Source organism: Syngnathoides biaculeatus, chromosome 10 (genome assembly GCF_019802595.1).
Source record: "Syngnathoides biaculeatus isolate LvHL_M chromosome 10, ASM1980259v1, whole genome shotgun sequence".
Classification (NCBI taxonomy): domain Eukaryota; kingdom Metazoa; phylum Chordata; class Actinopteri; order Syngnathiformes; family Syngnathidae; genus Syngnathoides; species Syngnathoides biaculeatus.
This window is the reverse complement of record NC_084649.1, coordinates 21,108,885-21,122,370: the sequence shown is the minus strand read 5'-3', so window position 1 is coordinate 21,122,370 and position 13,486 is coordinate 21,108,885. Positions and strand designations below refer to the sequence as shown.

The 13,486-nt window shown below is 42.8% G+C and overlaps 1 protein-coding gene and 1 pseudogene across 1 annotated transcript; one reads left to right on the top strand and one right to left on the bottom strand.

The window, feature by feature from the left end:
* Window positions 1-2,930: 2,930 nt before the first annotated feature.
* On the bottom strand, window positions 2,931-4,658 carry LOC133507760 (transcription factor HES-5-like). Its single transcript, XM_061833162.1, has 2 exons — window positions 4,174-4,658; window positions 2,931-4,101 (listed from the first exon to the last, which is right to left on the bottom strand). Exons 1-2 carry the CDS (start codon window positions 4,222-4,224, stop codon window positions 3,883-3,885), a joined length of 270 nt encoding a protein of 89 aa, XP_061689146.1. The 5' UTR covers window positions 4,225-4,658; the 3' UTR covers window positions 2,931-3,882.
* A 7,230-nt stretch (window positions 4,659-11,888) lies between these two features.
* On the top strand, window positions 11,889-12,007 carry LOC133508200 (5S ribosomal RNA; annotated as a pseudogene).
* Window positions 12,008-13,486: the final 1,479 nt, after the last annotated feature.

Sequence of the window (13,486 nt, the reverse complement as noted above, 5' to 3'; positions counted from 1 at the left end):
GGAATACACCTACGTAGGAAACAGCTCTAGAGAGGTGACACGCAAATAAGTTGTGCATCTTGCATAATTTATTCTTTCATTAAAATCATAAATACATGCAAAAACTCAAAACAAAACTGAAAGCTAGCATTTAAAAACAACAAAACAAGCCAAAGAAAAGAAAAGAAAAGGGAAACATATAATGCAGGTAAGCCCTTTAAACAAGGCAATAAATGGATAACGTACGAGGCCACGTGTGTACATTGCCTCAGCACATTCTGCTTTGAAGGCAACAGTTTAAAACAAGTGAAAACAATTGAGTGGTTGCAGAAATGCAACCATAACACACTTTCCGTGGAAAAAAAAAACATACAAACAAACAGCAGCAAAGTCATGAAAGGTCCACTTTCACCAGCATCTCCACCTCAAAAATTGCTACACTGTCGCCACAAAAAAAAAAAAAAAAAAAAAAAAAAAAGTCTCTCGGTAGTCTCTTATTGGCGGACGCCGCCTAGCGGCACAGCGGCGCCAGCTCCTCGTCTGCGTCGGGGAAAAGCCGCAAGAGTTCCCGGGCCGGTTTGGAGCGACCCCGGTGGGAAAGCAGCGCCCGCCGCAGCGTCGGGTACCACTTGGTCTTCTCCAGGAGCTCGGCCAGAGGGAGCCCGCGTTGCAGTACCATCTCCTCCAGCAGGGTGCGCGCCTTCTCCACGCCGCCGCTGCATTTCCGCTCCAGAGTGTGCAGATTGCACCTGAACGAGAGGAAGAAGAAATGTTTATTCGTGTTGAGCGTTCACATTCCCGGTTCTTAAAAATACACCGCAAAAAAAAACTTACATACTTATTTATCATGTTATAATGCTTCTAATTGGTTTCTTCATTTAGCTCTGCAAAATGGTTAAAATATTCCAACTAGCCTTCATTCAGGTGCTAATACAACTTTGCCCAATGTTTTGTGTAAACAAACCAAAATATTGTATTCTAATAATAATAATAATAAGTGCATCCGATTAGAGGCCGTGCAAAATACTTTGACCCAATTGTGTCTTTCAGTAAAGAGCCAAATTATTAGGAACAGCTTAAAGTCCATCTGACTGAAGCTGACTGAAGGCTGTTCCTAATATATTGGTTCCCTGGTTTCGCTATGTTAAAAATGCCAAAAGATTGCAAGGGTTCTATTTGTAACCACTTGTCGCTAAGAGAACCAAAATATTACACAGAGCTGAATGGCAGTTCCTAATAAAAATTTTCCAAAAAAAAATCAAAATTACGATCAGCTTGAATTCAGCTGCGATTGAAGGAGTTGCTAATATTTTCAATTTCTCCCGCCGTTATGAAATAAGGCAACTGAAACATGCCAGACAGCCTCCGTTCAGATGCAATTATTGAACCAAAATATTGTCAACACCTCAACTCCAAACCACACAATAAAACAAAAAATGTCATTGTGATCAGTGTACCCAATAAAGTGACTCACTGAAAGAGCTGCTCTTTGACGGCGTCCTGACGATCGAGGTCGGCGTACGGAGACATGACGTGGGATCCAAAATGAGCGCCGCCGGACATGCCGCTCGGGGAGCTCTCATTTATGCCCCCACCGTCGCCCAATAGGAGGCCGGCATGTTGCCGCGGGGAGGGGCGGCGGGGCTCAATGAAGTGAAAGACGCGGGGGGCGGGCGGCCCGCTACCCGGCTGACGGGAGGTCAGCGGCAAAACGTGGGAAAACGCCCACGACGGCAGACGCGAGAGAGTCGCACAGGGGGAGGAAGCGTCCGTCGCATGGCCGTCGATGAAGGGATGAGTGGATGAGTGGATGAAGGGATGCTTGAGCGACCAGTTACTTTGTATTCTTCTTTGTAAACATCAACAGCCGTAAAATGTATAGATATACATAAAAAAAAAAAGGTCAAACAGTTCAGGGTGTATCCCACCTACTGCCCGTTGATAGCTGGGATAGGCTCCAGCACTCCCCCCGACCCTTGTGAGGATAAGCGGCTAAGAAAATGGATGGATGGATGGATGTATAAAATGTATTTTCCAAATGCAAACTCTACTTCTACAGTGGCAGCAAAATGATATTGCGACAGGTGCGAATTGTGCAAAGTAATAGAAATAACTACATCATCAGAAAGGTATCAATATGAATGCTAAAAAGAATACAATGCAAAACTCCAGTAATAATAACAATATAAATCATAATGGTAATATGATTATTTAGTGTTATCTGTTATTAGTAGTAATCACAATGAAAAGTGAATAAAAAGTTACAAAAAAAAGAAGTAAAAAATGAAATTTGCTTAAATTTGTCCTTTCGGTCCATCAATACGGTACATAAATAAATAAATTTAGCATTTAGTAATACTGTTTTAAAAATAACGTCTTGACCAAGAAAATCGGAGCAAACTCGGCTAGTTTCGTGTTAGCTTAGCACAACGTAACACCGAACGAAAATATTGAATGAATACGTTAAAGCACGGAGTCTTACCGGCTGCCACTTTAATTTTGTAAACAACCCCGCTCTGAAATATTAACAATGATATTGTGTAATGTGTACATGGAAATTTTCTGCCAGTTAGCCTCGCTGTATTCACTACCTCTGCTAGACTGGCGGGATTATGTGCACTCATTTTTGTATTCCGGAGCGGTACACTACATTTGTATTAGTTCCGGTGTTAATGTTCTAAATTTTGTTTTTCAAAAAATTGTATTACAGTCTTCTTTTAAAATCGAATTTGGCTTGACTTATGCTATGATGTTTTATTCAACTGAGCATATTGTTTTATTTCTAAAAATGAATTTCAGAGGTTACAGGATATTTTACAATTCCTGTAAAAATATTTATGTTTTGCTCATTTGTGCGTTTTTATTGATAAAGAAAATATGAAACTGTTATGGAGTAAAGCTGTATTATGAAATCATACAACATTTCAACTTTGTAAGTCTTCACACTGACATCTTTATTTATAACATGCCGTGTCATGATGATCCACCAAACTATCAGCTGGAAACTGATATTAATTTGACCAAACAAACTTTTGAAATCTTATGAAGACTAATACAAAGCATTTCTGCTAATGACAGAACAATTGAGATCATTATGATCCATAACATTGGGATGAAAAGCAATGTTCCCACGTTCACATGCTGAATAATGCATGAAAAGGGTCTTAGAAGATAAATTCACCAGATGTCTAAATGATGATGCAACATGCACGACAAAATAATATTTTGAAGAAGTTATTGCCATTGTTTCCAAAGGAAGTCATCCAGCAAAAAAGTTGAGATCAATATGATCAAGTGACTATCAAAATCAATATGATAGCAATACAATAACATCAACTTTCTGTTTTAAAAATAAAAATAACCCAAGAAATCCAATAGCATGAATTGTGCAATGCAAAAGTGATTCATGCAACACGCATGAAAAAACATTTTTTTTTTCCCATAGGAAAAGTCTTTGTATAAAATAACAACAATAAAAAAACAAGATCAGAATGACCAGGAAGTATTGTCATAATCCTAAAAAAATAAATGAAAGATTGTGAGGATAAGTGGCTTGGAAAACGGAAGAACTTTCCAAACACTTAATGTACACAACATGCGTGACAATGTCAAATTATTGCTTTGTTCCCATAGGAAATCATTTGACCAATATGATCGATGGCATCACAAATTAAATTAATTTGCTCCGTGTCCATTTTAAAAGAAATATGAATACATTGGAAATTGCAAATGCAATCAATGCGATTCATGCACTGTGCATGACAAAATATATCTATATATATATCCCGCTGATATTTCCGATAATCTGCGGAAGTGAGGCCAGAGCAGCTCGTGTCAGCCAGTCTGTATCTAACAGGGCCTCCAGGGGGCGCCATCGGACGAGTTCTCCTCCTCTCTTCCAGTTTAGAGGCGAGACAAGTCCTTCTCTGTCGTCTTCTCCTCCCGGGAGGACTGAAGCCACCCCAAGGGCGAGCGGAGTCTCCCGAGGTTCCAAACGCTCATCTCCAGCACGTCGGCCTTCTCCATCTTGGAGTCCGGCCGCTGCCGGGGGAACTCTGGAGCCAGGAGAGTACTTGAGCTGATTCGCTCTCGCCGGAACTTCTCCACTCGAGGCTTTCGGACCTGTGACAGGAACGACCGAGGATGAGGACGACGCTTGTGGAGGCGAGGGGTCAATGATGATGCTGAACTTACCTTGTGAGTGAGAGCGGGGTGAGAGTCTTGCAGAGAGATCCCAGGCGCCATGGCTGGACTTGTGCGCCGTCCAAGCACAACGTGGAGCTGGCGTCGTCCACCCCACCTATTTATAGTCCCACATCTCCATAACAATGTGGGCCTCCGCACTTTCTCACACTCACTTGCAGCCAATCAGAGAGCAGCATGGGGGGCAATCGTTCCATCTCGGGGGAGCAGCTGGACCAGTGGGGGTTTTGTCGGGTCCAGTAGAGCTCTGGTGGGAACCGAGTGACCCTTTACACGGCACATCTGCTGCCATTCAAGACTTGGGGCCGGCACACGGATTCTTGGGGGGGCTCACACAAATGCAGACAATATATTTAGTAGTTGTGTCACATGTCCCACTGTTTAGTCTTTTTACCATTGTCGGAATTATGGCATCAACAGTATCATATTAGTGTTTCATTTCAAATGTTTGCTAATAGCATCATTAGCAAGTGTTGCGTTTAAATGTTTACAATGGACCACGTAGGATGGCTTCATTCAAAATGACACAAAAGTGCTTTTGAAAGCAAAAGCAAGGGGAAATATGTTTACATTTTACACAGATTGTCAAACAATGACACGTTCGCACGAGTAAAAGTGAACTATAGTGTCACCCTCATAAGTATACACACAAATTGTGTGCGTATTGATTAATTTTTTGCCACGTTCCAGCTTGATGTTTCCAATCGAATACGCTAATTATGAGTTGAGCGTCTCCTTCACTTGTTGAAGCGCATTGGCGGGAAATGCGTGTGCGCACACGCGGGGTCAAAGTTGACGTGGCCCCCCAAACGCCGGCGGTCATCTGAGGCCGTGAAAGCGACGAGCTCACGTGATGGATGGTGCGCCCGCTCGTATTGTCGCGGCCGTGGGAAAGCCCAGCAAAGGCTCAGAGCCGCCTCGGGAGAATGGACGATGACCTTTGACCTGAGGCTATGCGACCTCGCAGTCATGATCCAAATTAAACACTTCATTGTGTAATAATGGCGAAACGTCAATGTGCCATTTTAGCACAAATGTGTATGCTCATAGTCATATGTGAACATACATGCGTGCGTCAGTGATATTTCAGGAAAGATTAAGAAAATATTAAATCAACAAAGACTTATATAAGATATATAAGAGATCTTATACATATTTATATATCGTAATTTCCAGCCTACAAGCCACGAGTTTTTCACAAGCTTTCAACCCTGCGGTTTATGTGGTGATTTGGCGCTAGTGTTAGCGCACCTGGTTATAAACCACAGTACACAGAGTTTAAAGAGTTTAATGCTGGCGCCGCGCTAACGCTAGCCCCGTGCTAATGCTAGCGCCTCACTAGCGTTAAACCAGGGCTCAGCAACCTTTTTGAGGCTGAGGGGTACTTCGTAAGGGTTACATGACCTGTTTGGGTCAAATTTCAGACCCAGTTCATTGCACGTACATAAAATATTTTTGTTTTAATTTATTGTGGTAAATTACATTACAAGTATTTTAAAACTTTAATTCACGTAAGCAAGTCAGATTCAGAATTTAAAGCACAAATAATAGTAACAATTTGTGGCCTATGGTATTTTTATAAACATACCTTGCGAGCTACCATTTGCCCGCGGGCACCGCGTTGGTGACCCCTGCGTTAAACTCTTTCTGTGCACCGAGGATTATAACCAGGTGGGCTCAGTAGGCCGGGAATTACGGTAACTCACACGCGCCGATATAGCGGACTCAACATTCAGGTTTCTCCATTATTACAGGATGAAGTGTTTAATGTGGATCATGACTACGAGGTCACATAGCCTCGGGTCAAAGGTCATCTTCCATTCTCCCGAGGCGGCTCTGAGCCTTTGCTGGGCTTTCCCATGGCCGCGACAATACGAGCCAGCGCCACCATCCATCACGTTAGCTCGCCGCTTTCACGCCCTCAGCTGACCGGCGGCGCTTGGCGGGCCACTTCACCTTTGACCCCGCGTGTGCGCACACGCAGTTCCCGCCAATGCGCTTCAACAAGTGAAGGAGACGCTCAACTCATAATTAGCGTGTTCGACTAGAAACATCGAGCTGGAACGTGGCAAATAATTTATCAATACGCACACAATTTGTGTTTATACTCATGAGGGTGACACTATACTTCACTTTTACTCGTGCGAACGTGTCATGATTTGACAATCTGTGTAAAATGTAAACATATTTCCCCTTGCTTTTGCTTTCAAAAGCACTTTTGTGTCATTTTGAATGAAGCCATCCTACGTGGTCCATTGTAAACATTTAAACGCAACACTTGCTAATGATGCTATTAGCAAACATTTGAAATGAAACACTAATATAATACTGTTGATGCCATAATTCCGACAATGGTAAAAACAGTGGGACACGTGACACAAGTACTAAATATATTGTCTGCGTTTGTGCGAGCCCCCCCAAGAATCCTGCTAGGCGTGTGCCGGCCCCAAGTCTTGAATGGCAGCAGATGTGCTGTGTAAAGGGTCACTAGGTTCCCACCAGAGCTCTACTGGGCCCGACAAAACCCCCACTGGTCTAGCTGCTCCCCCGAGATGGAACGATTGCCCCCCATGCTGCTCTCTGATTGGCTGCAAGTGAGCGTGGGAAAGTGCGGAGGCCCACATTGCTATGGCGATGTGGGACTATAAATTGGAAGGGTGGACCGAAGCCGGTAGAGACCACGTTGTGCGTAGATAGCACACAAGTCCAGCCATGGCGCCTAGGATCTCTCTGCGAGACTCTCGCGCCGCTCTCGCACACAAGGTAAGTTCAGCATCATCGTCATCGACTCCCCGACTCCACAAGCGTTGTCCTCATCCTCGATCGTTCCCGTCATAGGTCCAAAAGCCTCCGTTTGGAGAAGTTTCGCTCAAGTCTCTCCTGGCTCCAGAGTTCCTCCAAGATGGAGAATGTCGACATGCTGGAGATGAGCGTTCGAGTCCTCAGGAGACTCCCCTCGCGCTTGTGGCGGCTTTGGTCCTCCCAGGAGGAGAAATCGACAGAGGACTTGTCCCCTCTCGAAGCCAGGAGAGAAGGAGGAGAACTCCAATGAGGGCGCCCCCTGGAGGCCTTGATAGACACCGACTGGTTGACACAAGTTGCTCTGATGTCACTTCCACATCTTGTGGGAAAATATGAGCGGAATATTTTTTGTCATGCACGGTGCATGAATCGCATTGATTGTATTTCCAATTGGGCCGCATGTTCATATTTCTTTTAATATGGAAGTGAGCAAAATAATTTTGTTTGTGATGCGATCGATCTCATTGGTCGATTTTGATTTTTTTTCCTACGGAAACAAAAGTAAAATTATTATATTGTCACGCATGTGGTGTGTAGTAAGTGTTTAGGAAATCCTTTCATATATTTTTTATAATTATGACGTCAATACTTCTTGATGCCATATGTATATATATATATATATATATATATATATATATATATATATAAATAATTTTTTTGTTTGCTGATTGACATCCCATGAAAACATCAGCAAAACTCTTCTCTCGTCGTGCATGTTGCATGAACAGTCTGCTTTTCATACATTTTTGTATGTAAAATGATGATGAGGAATTTAAGTCCGAACAGAAGTTAAATCGACTTCTCATTAGAAGTACAAGCAAAAATGTATTTTGCCATGCTAGCTGCGCGAACCTGGTTAATTTTTGTGGAAATTGAGATGAAATTATATTGTTAACTTGTACTGTTTTTGATTGAGAGACATTTTCGTCGTGCTTGTGCAAAAATGAAATTCATGTGATATTTACTTCCTATGGAAATGATTGACATAGTCACTGTTGTTGAGTTTACTTATTAATCGCCAAATCATGCTGATTTTGGATTCCTTTCTGCGGACATCAGGTTCTGATTTGTTTTTGGGTTGATGTTTTAGGGATGATTAAAGCTTTGAGTTGAAAAACATGCAACTTCTGTGTAGTTTTGGGGCCCATTTATCTATCTATCTATCTATCTATCTATCTATCTATCTATCTATCTATCTATCTATCTATCTATCTATCTATCTATCTATCTATCTATCTATCTATCTATCTATCTATCTGTCTGTCTGTCTGTCTGTCTGTCTATCTATCTATCTATCTATCTATCTATCTATCTATCTATCTATCTATCTATCTATCTATCTATCTATCAAGTGGATTGCTTGTGTCGTACCTAACCTGCTGTTGGCTCAATTTATCTTTCAGACGATGGTGTCTTCCTGATACACCAGTTGTACAAAAATCAGCACAAAAATGTTTGTTTTTATTTTGTGTATGTGTGTAGGGGGCGGGGGGGTCATAATTTTGTACAATATGCGCATTTTAAGAGCTCAGGATTTTAATATTGCGTTACTAAATAACTCAATATCATGTAGGTGGCACTAGATCAGGGGTTACAAAGTAATATCCAGCGATCCATTTTCTTAGCCGCTTATCCTCACCAGGGTCGCGGGGCGTGCTGGAGCCTATCTCGCCTGTCAACGGGCAGGAGGCGGGGCACACCCTGAGCTGGTCACCAGCCAATCGCGGGGCACATAGAGACAGACAAGATGGATGGATGGATGGATGGATGGATGGATGGATGGACGGATGAAAGAAATATACTGATTAAAAATTAATACCTTCTATTTGACAAGTTCTTAGGGGGGAAAAGTCTGCTGAACTAATGATAAAAACATTATCATCAGTAGTCCCACCCCTGTACTTGATGAAAGAAAAGAAATAGCTCACCATTTCCTCACATGAAAGTCATCTCCAGTCATCGTCGCGACTAATTGTGGCGAGCGCCTCGTTGCGAATGCGCCCGGGGTCCACGTGACTCCAGCCATGTGTTGTTCTTCGCGCGTGGGTGAACACTAAGTACAACCGAGGGGGGGCAGAGCTCATTAAAATCTCTCTTAAAAAAACAAAAAGCACACATGGACATCGTGTTCCAAAAGCTTTGCCGATAGATGGATGGATGGAATGACAGATGGACAAAAAAGACAAACTTTCAGTTGCCTGCCAGCGAGACTGTCCGCTCCAGTGTGCTTTAAATTTCACATCACATGAGGACGCGAGTGCTATTTCCGGCCCATCTGTCTTTGTGTTAGTTGTAAGAGAGCAGAAAAATACTGTACAAAAAAGAAAAAGACATCTATTATTCAGAGTGTTTTGCGTCACGGCCCGAGATGAGGGAGACAGCGAGGACGCTAGTCGCTAACCGGGCGGAAATTCGCTTCGGAACCGTCCGGCTCTTGTCACGTAATCTTGAAAAATCCTCCTGAAAAGACTTCTCATACAGAAATAGCATTTTAACGGCTTTCCACACCTATCTAATTGGCGATAGCGTTAGCATAAGTTAGCATGGATAGGAAAACGGAGGGAAGGCTACTAGCCTAGCTTAGCTCAGCCACAAGTAAAGTGAAGGTCGAAGCAAAATCAACATAGAGTTAAAAAGCGACTTCCACAAATGTTTCTTGATTTTGACTAAACAGTGTCTTAAAAAAAAGACTTAACGGTCAAGCTAATTACTAATTGCCTCAGCGCTTACGCTTTTCATGCTGTGAGCTAAAAGACTAAAACCTGCGCCAGTTCAATATCCCACTCTGCAATATATCCTACATTAAAATAAGATTTTTTTTCATTCTTCACTAAGACGACGTTCTCGTTTAGCCGATGGTGTCGTTCCTGTCTATCAATATTAGCAGTATAATCATATTTTCTGAATCAAAGGCATAATACAGATGCGCATTGAGATCCAAGTTTAATTTGTTTTGCGAGCACGCTCATAATTCAAAACACTTGTATCTCAAATCATATTCTCCCATTTACAACAATGGAAATGCCATGAATCCGTTCCAGACTCCCCCGAAGAAACAACAAAAACTGTGCAATGTGTTTTTAATATGGAAAATAGCACTCTATAACATCGTACTCGATAAAACCATCTAGTAATGTCATTATCAGGCAGAATGTAAAGAAGTAAACGGGCTTCATCATCATGAGGAATTCATTGCGGCGTCTTCTGGTCCTGGGCAAAGGGGGGCAGTATAATGCATTCATACAAACACAAACAAAAAAAAAACCCAGTGAGCTGCAGTCATATTAGTCCATTTTCATGATAATAAGGAATCTATGCCTGTCTGTCTACATGTGTTTTTGCAGCATTTGTGTTGCAAAGAATTCTTGAGTAGAAAAAAAATCGGTCAAACCATGTTTCATATCTCGAAGAAAAAAAACAGTGGCAATTCCCTGGTTCTGTTGATTATTTCGCGGGTAACAGTATATGTGTTGGGGTAGTTTGATCAACCCCCCAAAAAGTTTCAAAGGAGTACTGTGGTCCAATTTGTTTGATGTTTAAAAAAATTTAAATATCAAGCTCAACTGGCAGAACTCATGCTTGAAGTAATACGCGGAATGTTCTGTGCACAGCCTCCAAAACAGCCGCTACAGCGTAGCGAACGCCATCATCCGCGCCCTGTCTGCTGCATGTGACGAAAATCAATATGTACACACGTACAAACATCTCGGTCACACAAAACAATCGGCAAATTTATGCAAAACACGAGAATATTTACATCATCTGTGTTCCCTAAAAAAAAAAAAAAAAAAAAAAACAGTCACTAGTTTTTGGATACTATACAATGTGCAATAAAATCCCAAAAGATTACCCCTCGCCCAAAAATAAAATGCAGTTACTAGAAGAAAAATATTCAAATATTTTCAAACACATAAAGATCAAGATTTTTTTTTTTTACGATAGTTGATCAATAAAAACACCAACACGCACACGCGCACGCACACTGTGTTCTATCTACAGTCGTCCACTGGCCTCTGTCCCTGTAGCGAAAGGTAGGGAAACACCTTTTATAACTTTATATACTGTATTAAAAAAAATGTGCAAAAATTGTTTGTTCCCTTAGGTCCCTCTTGTGAATGTACAATAAAGATACGTAAATATCTACAAGGATCTCTGCGAACGTTTTTTTATGTTTTATTTTTTTTTTTCTGTCTGACTGAAAAACTGCAGCACTGAGACTGAGGTATTATTGCACTTCATCCCGCACGCTCCACCTTCTCATCGGCGTACATTTCCGCGGATCTCCGTCGCGATCCGCGCAGCGAGGCGGACGTATCCTTTCAGTCAGTGCGTTGTTGGTCGGTAAACGTGGGCGACGGCAACGTGTAAACAACTGGCTGCGGAGAGCCGGGACGTGTGCTGCATGCATCTCGAGCAGTCGGGGTGGGGTGGGGAGGGGGGTCTCCAGAAACGACCAAAAGGAGCATTCGGTGTGTTCATTTCGTAAATATTGTGGGTTCGTTTTGCATTTAAGTGTTCCAAAAACAAAACCCCGATTGCCAATTTTGGGTAAAGCTTTCTCTTCGGAATTGAGATTGAGTTCCACTCGCGTAGACTCTCCCTGGCTTTGCGCAAATGCCCGCTCGAGTAGTTCCGCGTTTTTTTTTCATCATCACGAGTCTCAAAGTGTGTGTGTGTGGGGGGGGGGGGGGGGAGACTCCGTCGGCCCGCCTGTTGTCGAATCGTTTATGATTATGAAATTTCAAGCACATACGGCGTGAAACGGAATTTTCTTTAATGTTTGTGCACTTTTGTAGTAAGGTGCAAAACACGTTGACTTCCGGAAGGGAAGACGGTAAAGGGGCAGCCGTGTCGCGTCGGCGTACTTTCTTAATAAAACGTCAGACGAACGGAAGTTGGGAAATGCTTACGGCCACGCTACCCTGCGAACGCCCGATCTCGTTAGATCTCGGAAGGTCAGCGGGTTTGGCCCTGGTTAGTACTTGGATGGGAGACCGTCAGGGAATACCAGGTGCTGTAAAGCTTCTCTCCCCGGCTCGATGCAGAGGGGTTGCGTCAGGTAGGGCATCCGGCGTAAAACTGTGCCAAACAAATATGCGCTCATCTGAGATGACACGCTTTGCCGACCCCTAACGGGACAAGCCGAAAGGAAAAGAAGAAGATTGGAATTTGGGAAATACAAATTTGAGGAAGCAGTGTTTTCAATTAGCGGCCCTTACCGCAAGGATTGTAAGTTGAAATAGCTAACGGACGGCGCCGAGTGCTTTTGTGATTTGGGTTAACAGGGCTGCTAAAGTTTCAAGATCAGCTGTGCACTATGTGGCCCGGATGCGCTCATATGGGTGGGCGGAGTTCTCAAATTGGGAATCCGGGATACCCAGGAGGGGGGGGGGGTCGTAAGCTGTAAGTTGATGATGACAAATCATTAAAAATAAATGAATGAATAAACGACTACCAATAAAACAAAAAAATGTCTTTGGCCGACTAAAATCTGAGATATTAATTTGACATATCATATCAATATGACATCCATGTATGATTTTTTTTTTAGAACCAAAGGCATATTATAGGAGGAATTAAGTCATTTTTTTAGAACAAAAAGCCAATTTTTCTCAGAATATACACTCCTCCGGTGCTGGAGATGAAATGCAAATAAGAAAAATGTGCAAGTAAACACCGCCCACCCCGAGAGATTCAAAATTGTTTATCGACGCCACGAGGTGGAGGCAAAGTACGACTTTTCTATTAGAAATTATGCTCCTCCTCTCAGTGCACCAGAATTCCTTGACACTTGGCGCCAAAGTCATACTTTTAGGTGAGGGTTTTTTTTTTTTTTATAAATCCACAAGTAGCAGGATTTGCAAGTACCCAATCATGATCTACATGATGAATTTTCAAGAACCAAGGCTGAATTTTTTTTGTATATCCATCCATCCATTTTTTGAGCCACTTATCCTCACAAGGGTCGTGGGAGCGCTGGAGCCAATCCCAGCTGTCATCTGGCAGGAGGCAGGGTACACTCTGAAGTGGTTGCCAGCCAATCACAGGGCACACGGAGACAGACAACAGTCCCACTCGCAATCACACCTCGAGGCAATTCAGTCTCCAATGAATGCGGGAGGAAACCGGAGTGCCCGGAGAAAAGCCACACAGGCATGGGCAGAACATGCAAACTCCACACAGGCGGGCCCGGGATTTGAACCCCGCTCCTCAGAACTGTGAGGCCAACGATTCTGACTTTTCAGCCTGACAAAATACGTCTTTGTTCCTGTGGAGGTTACAAATTCTTTTCTTGAAAAATACAACTTTACGTTCCTAACATCAAAAGTTTTTTTTCTCCAAAAGTGATTGTAATGTGACGATTCCCCCCACCCCCACAGAAAATAGGCAACTTTTCAATTCCTGCGACATGTTTCATTAGTGTCGGGCTTATGAGAGGGTCCTTGGAAAACGTTTCCCCAGGGAGGGGTCCCAGGACCCCAAAAGTTTGAGATCTCCAGAA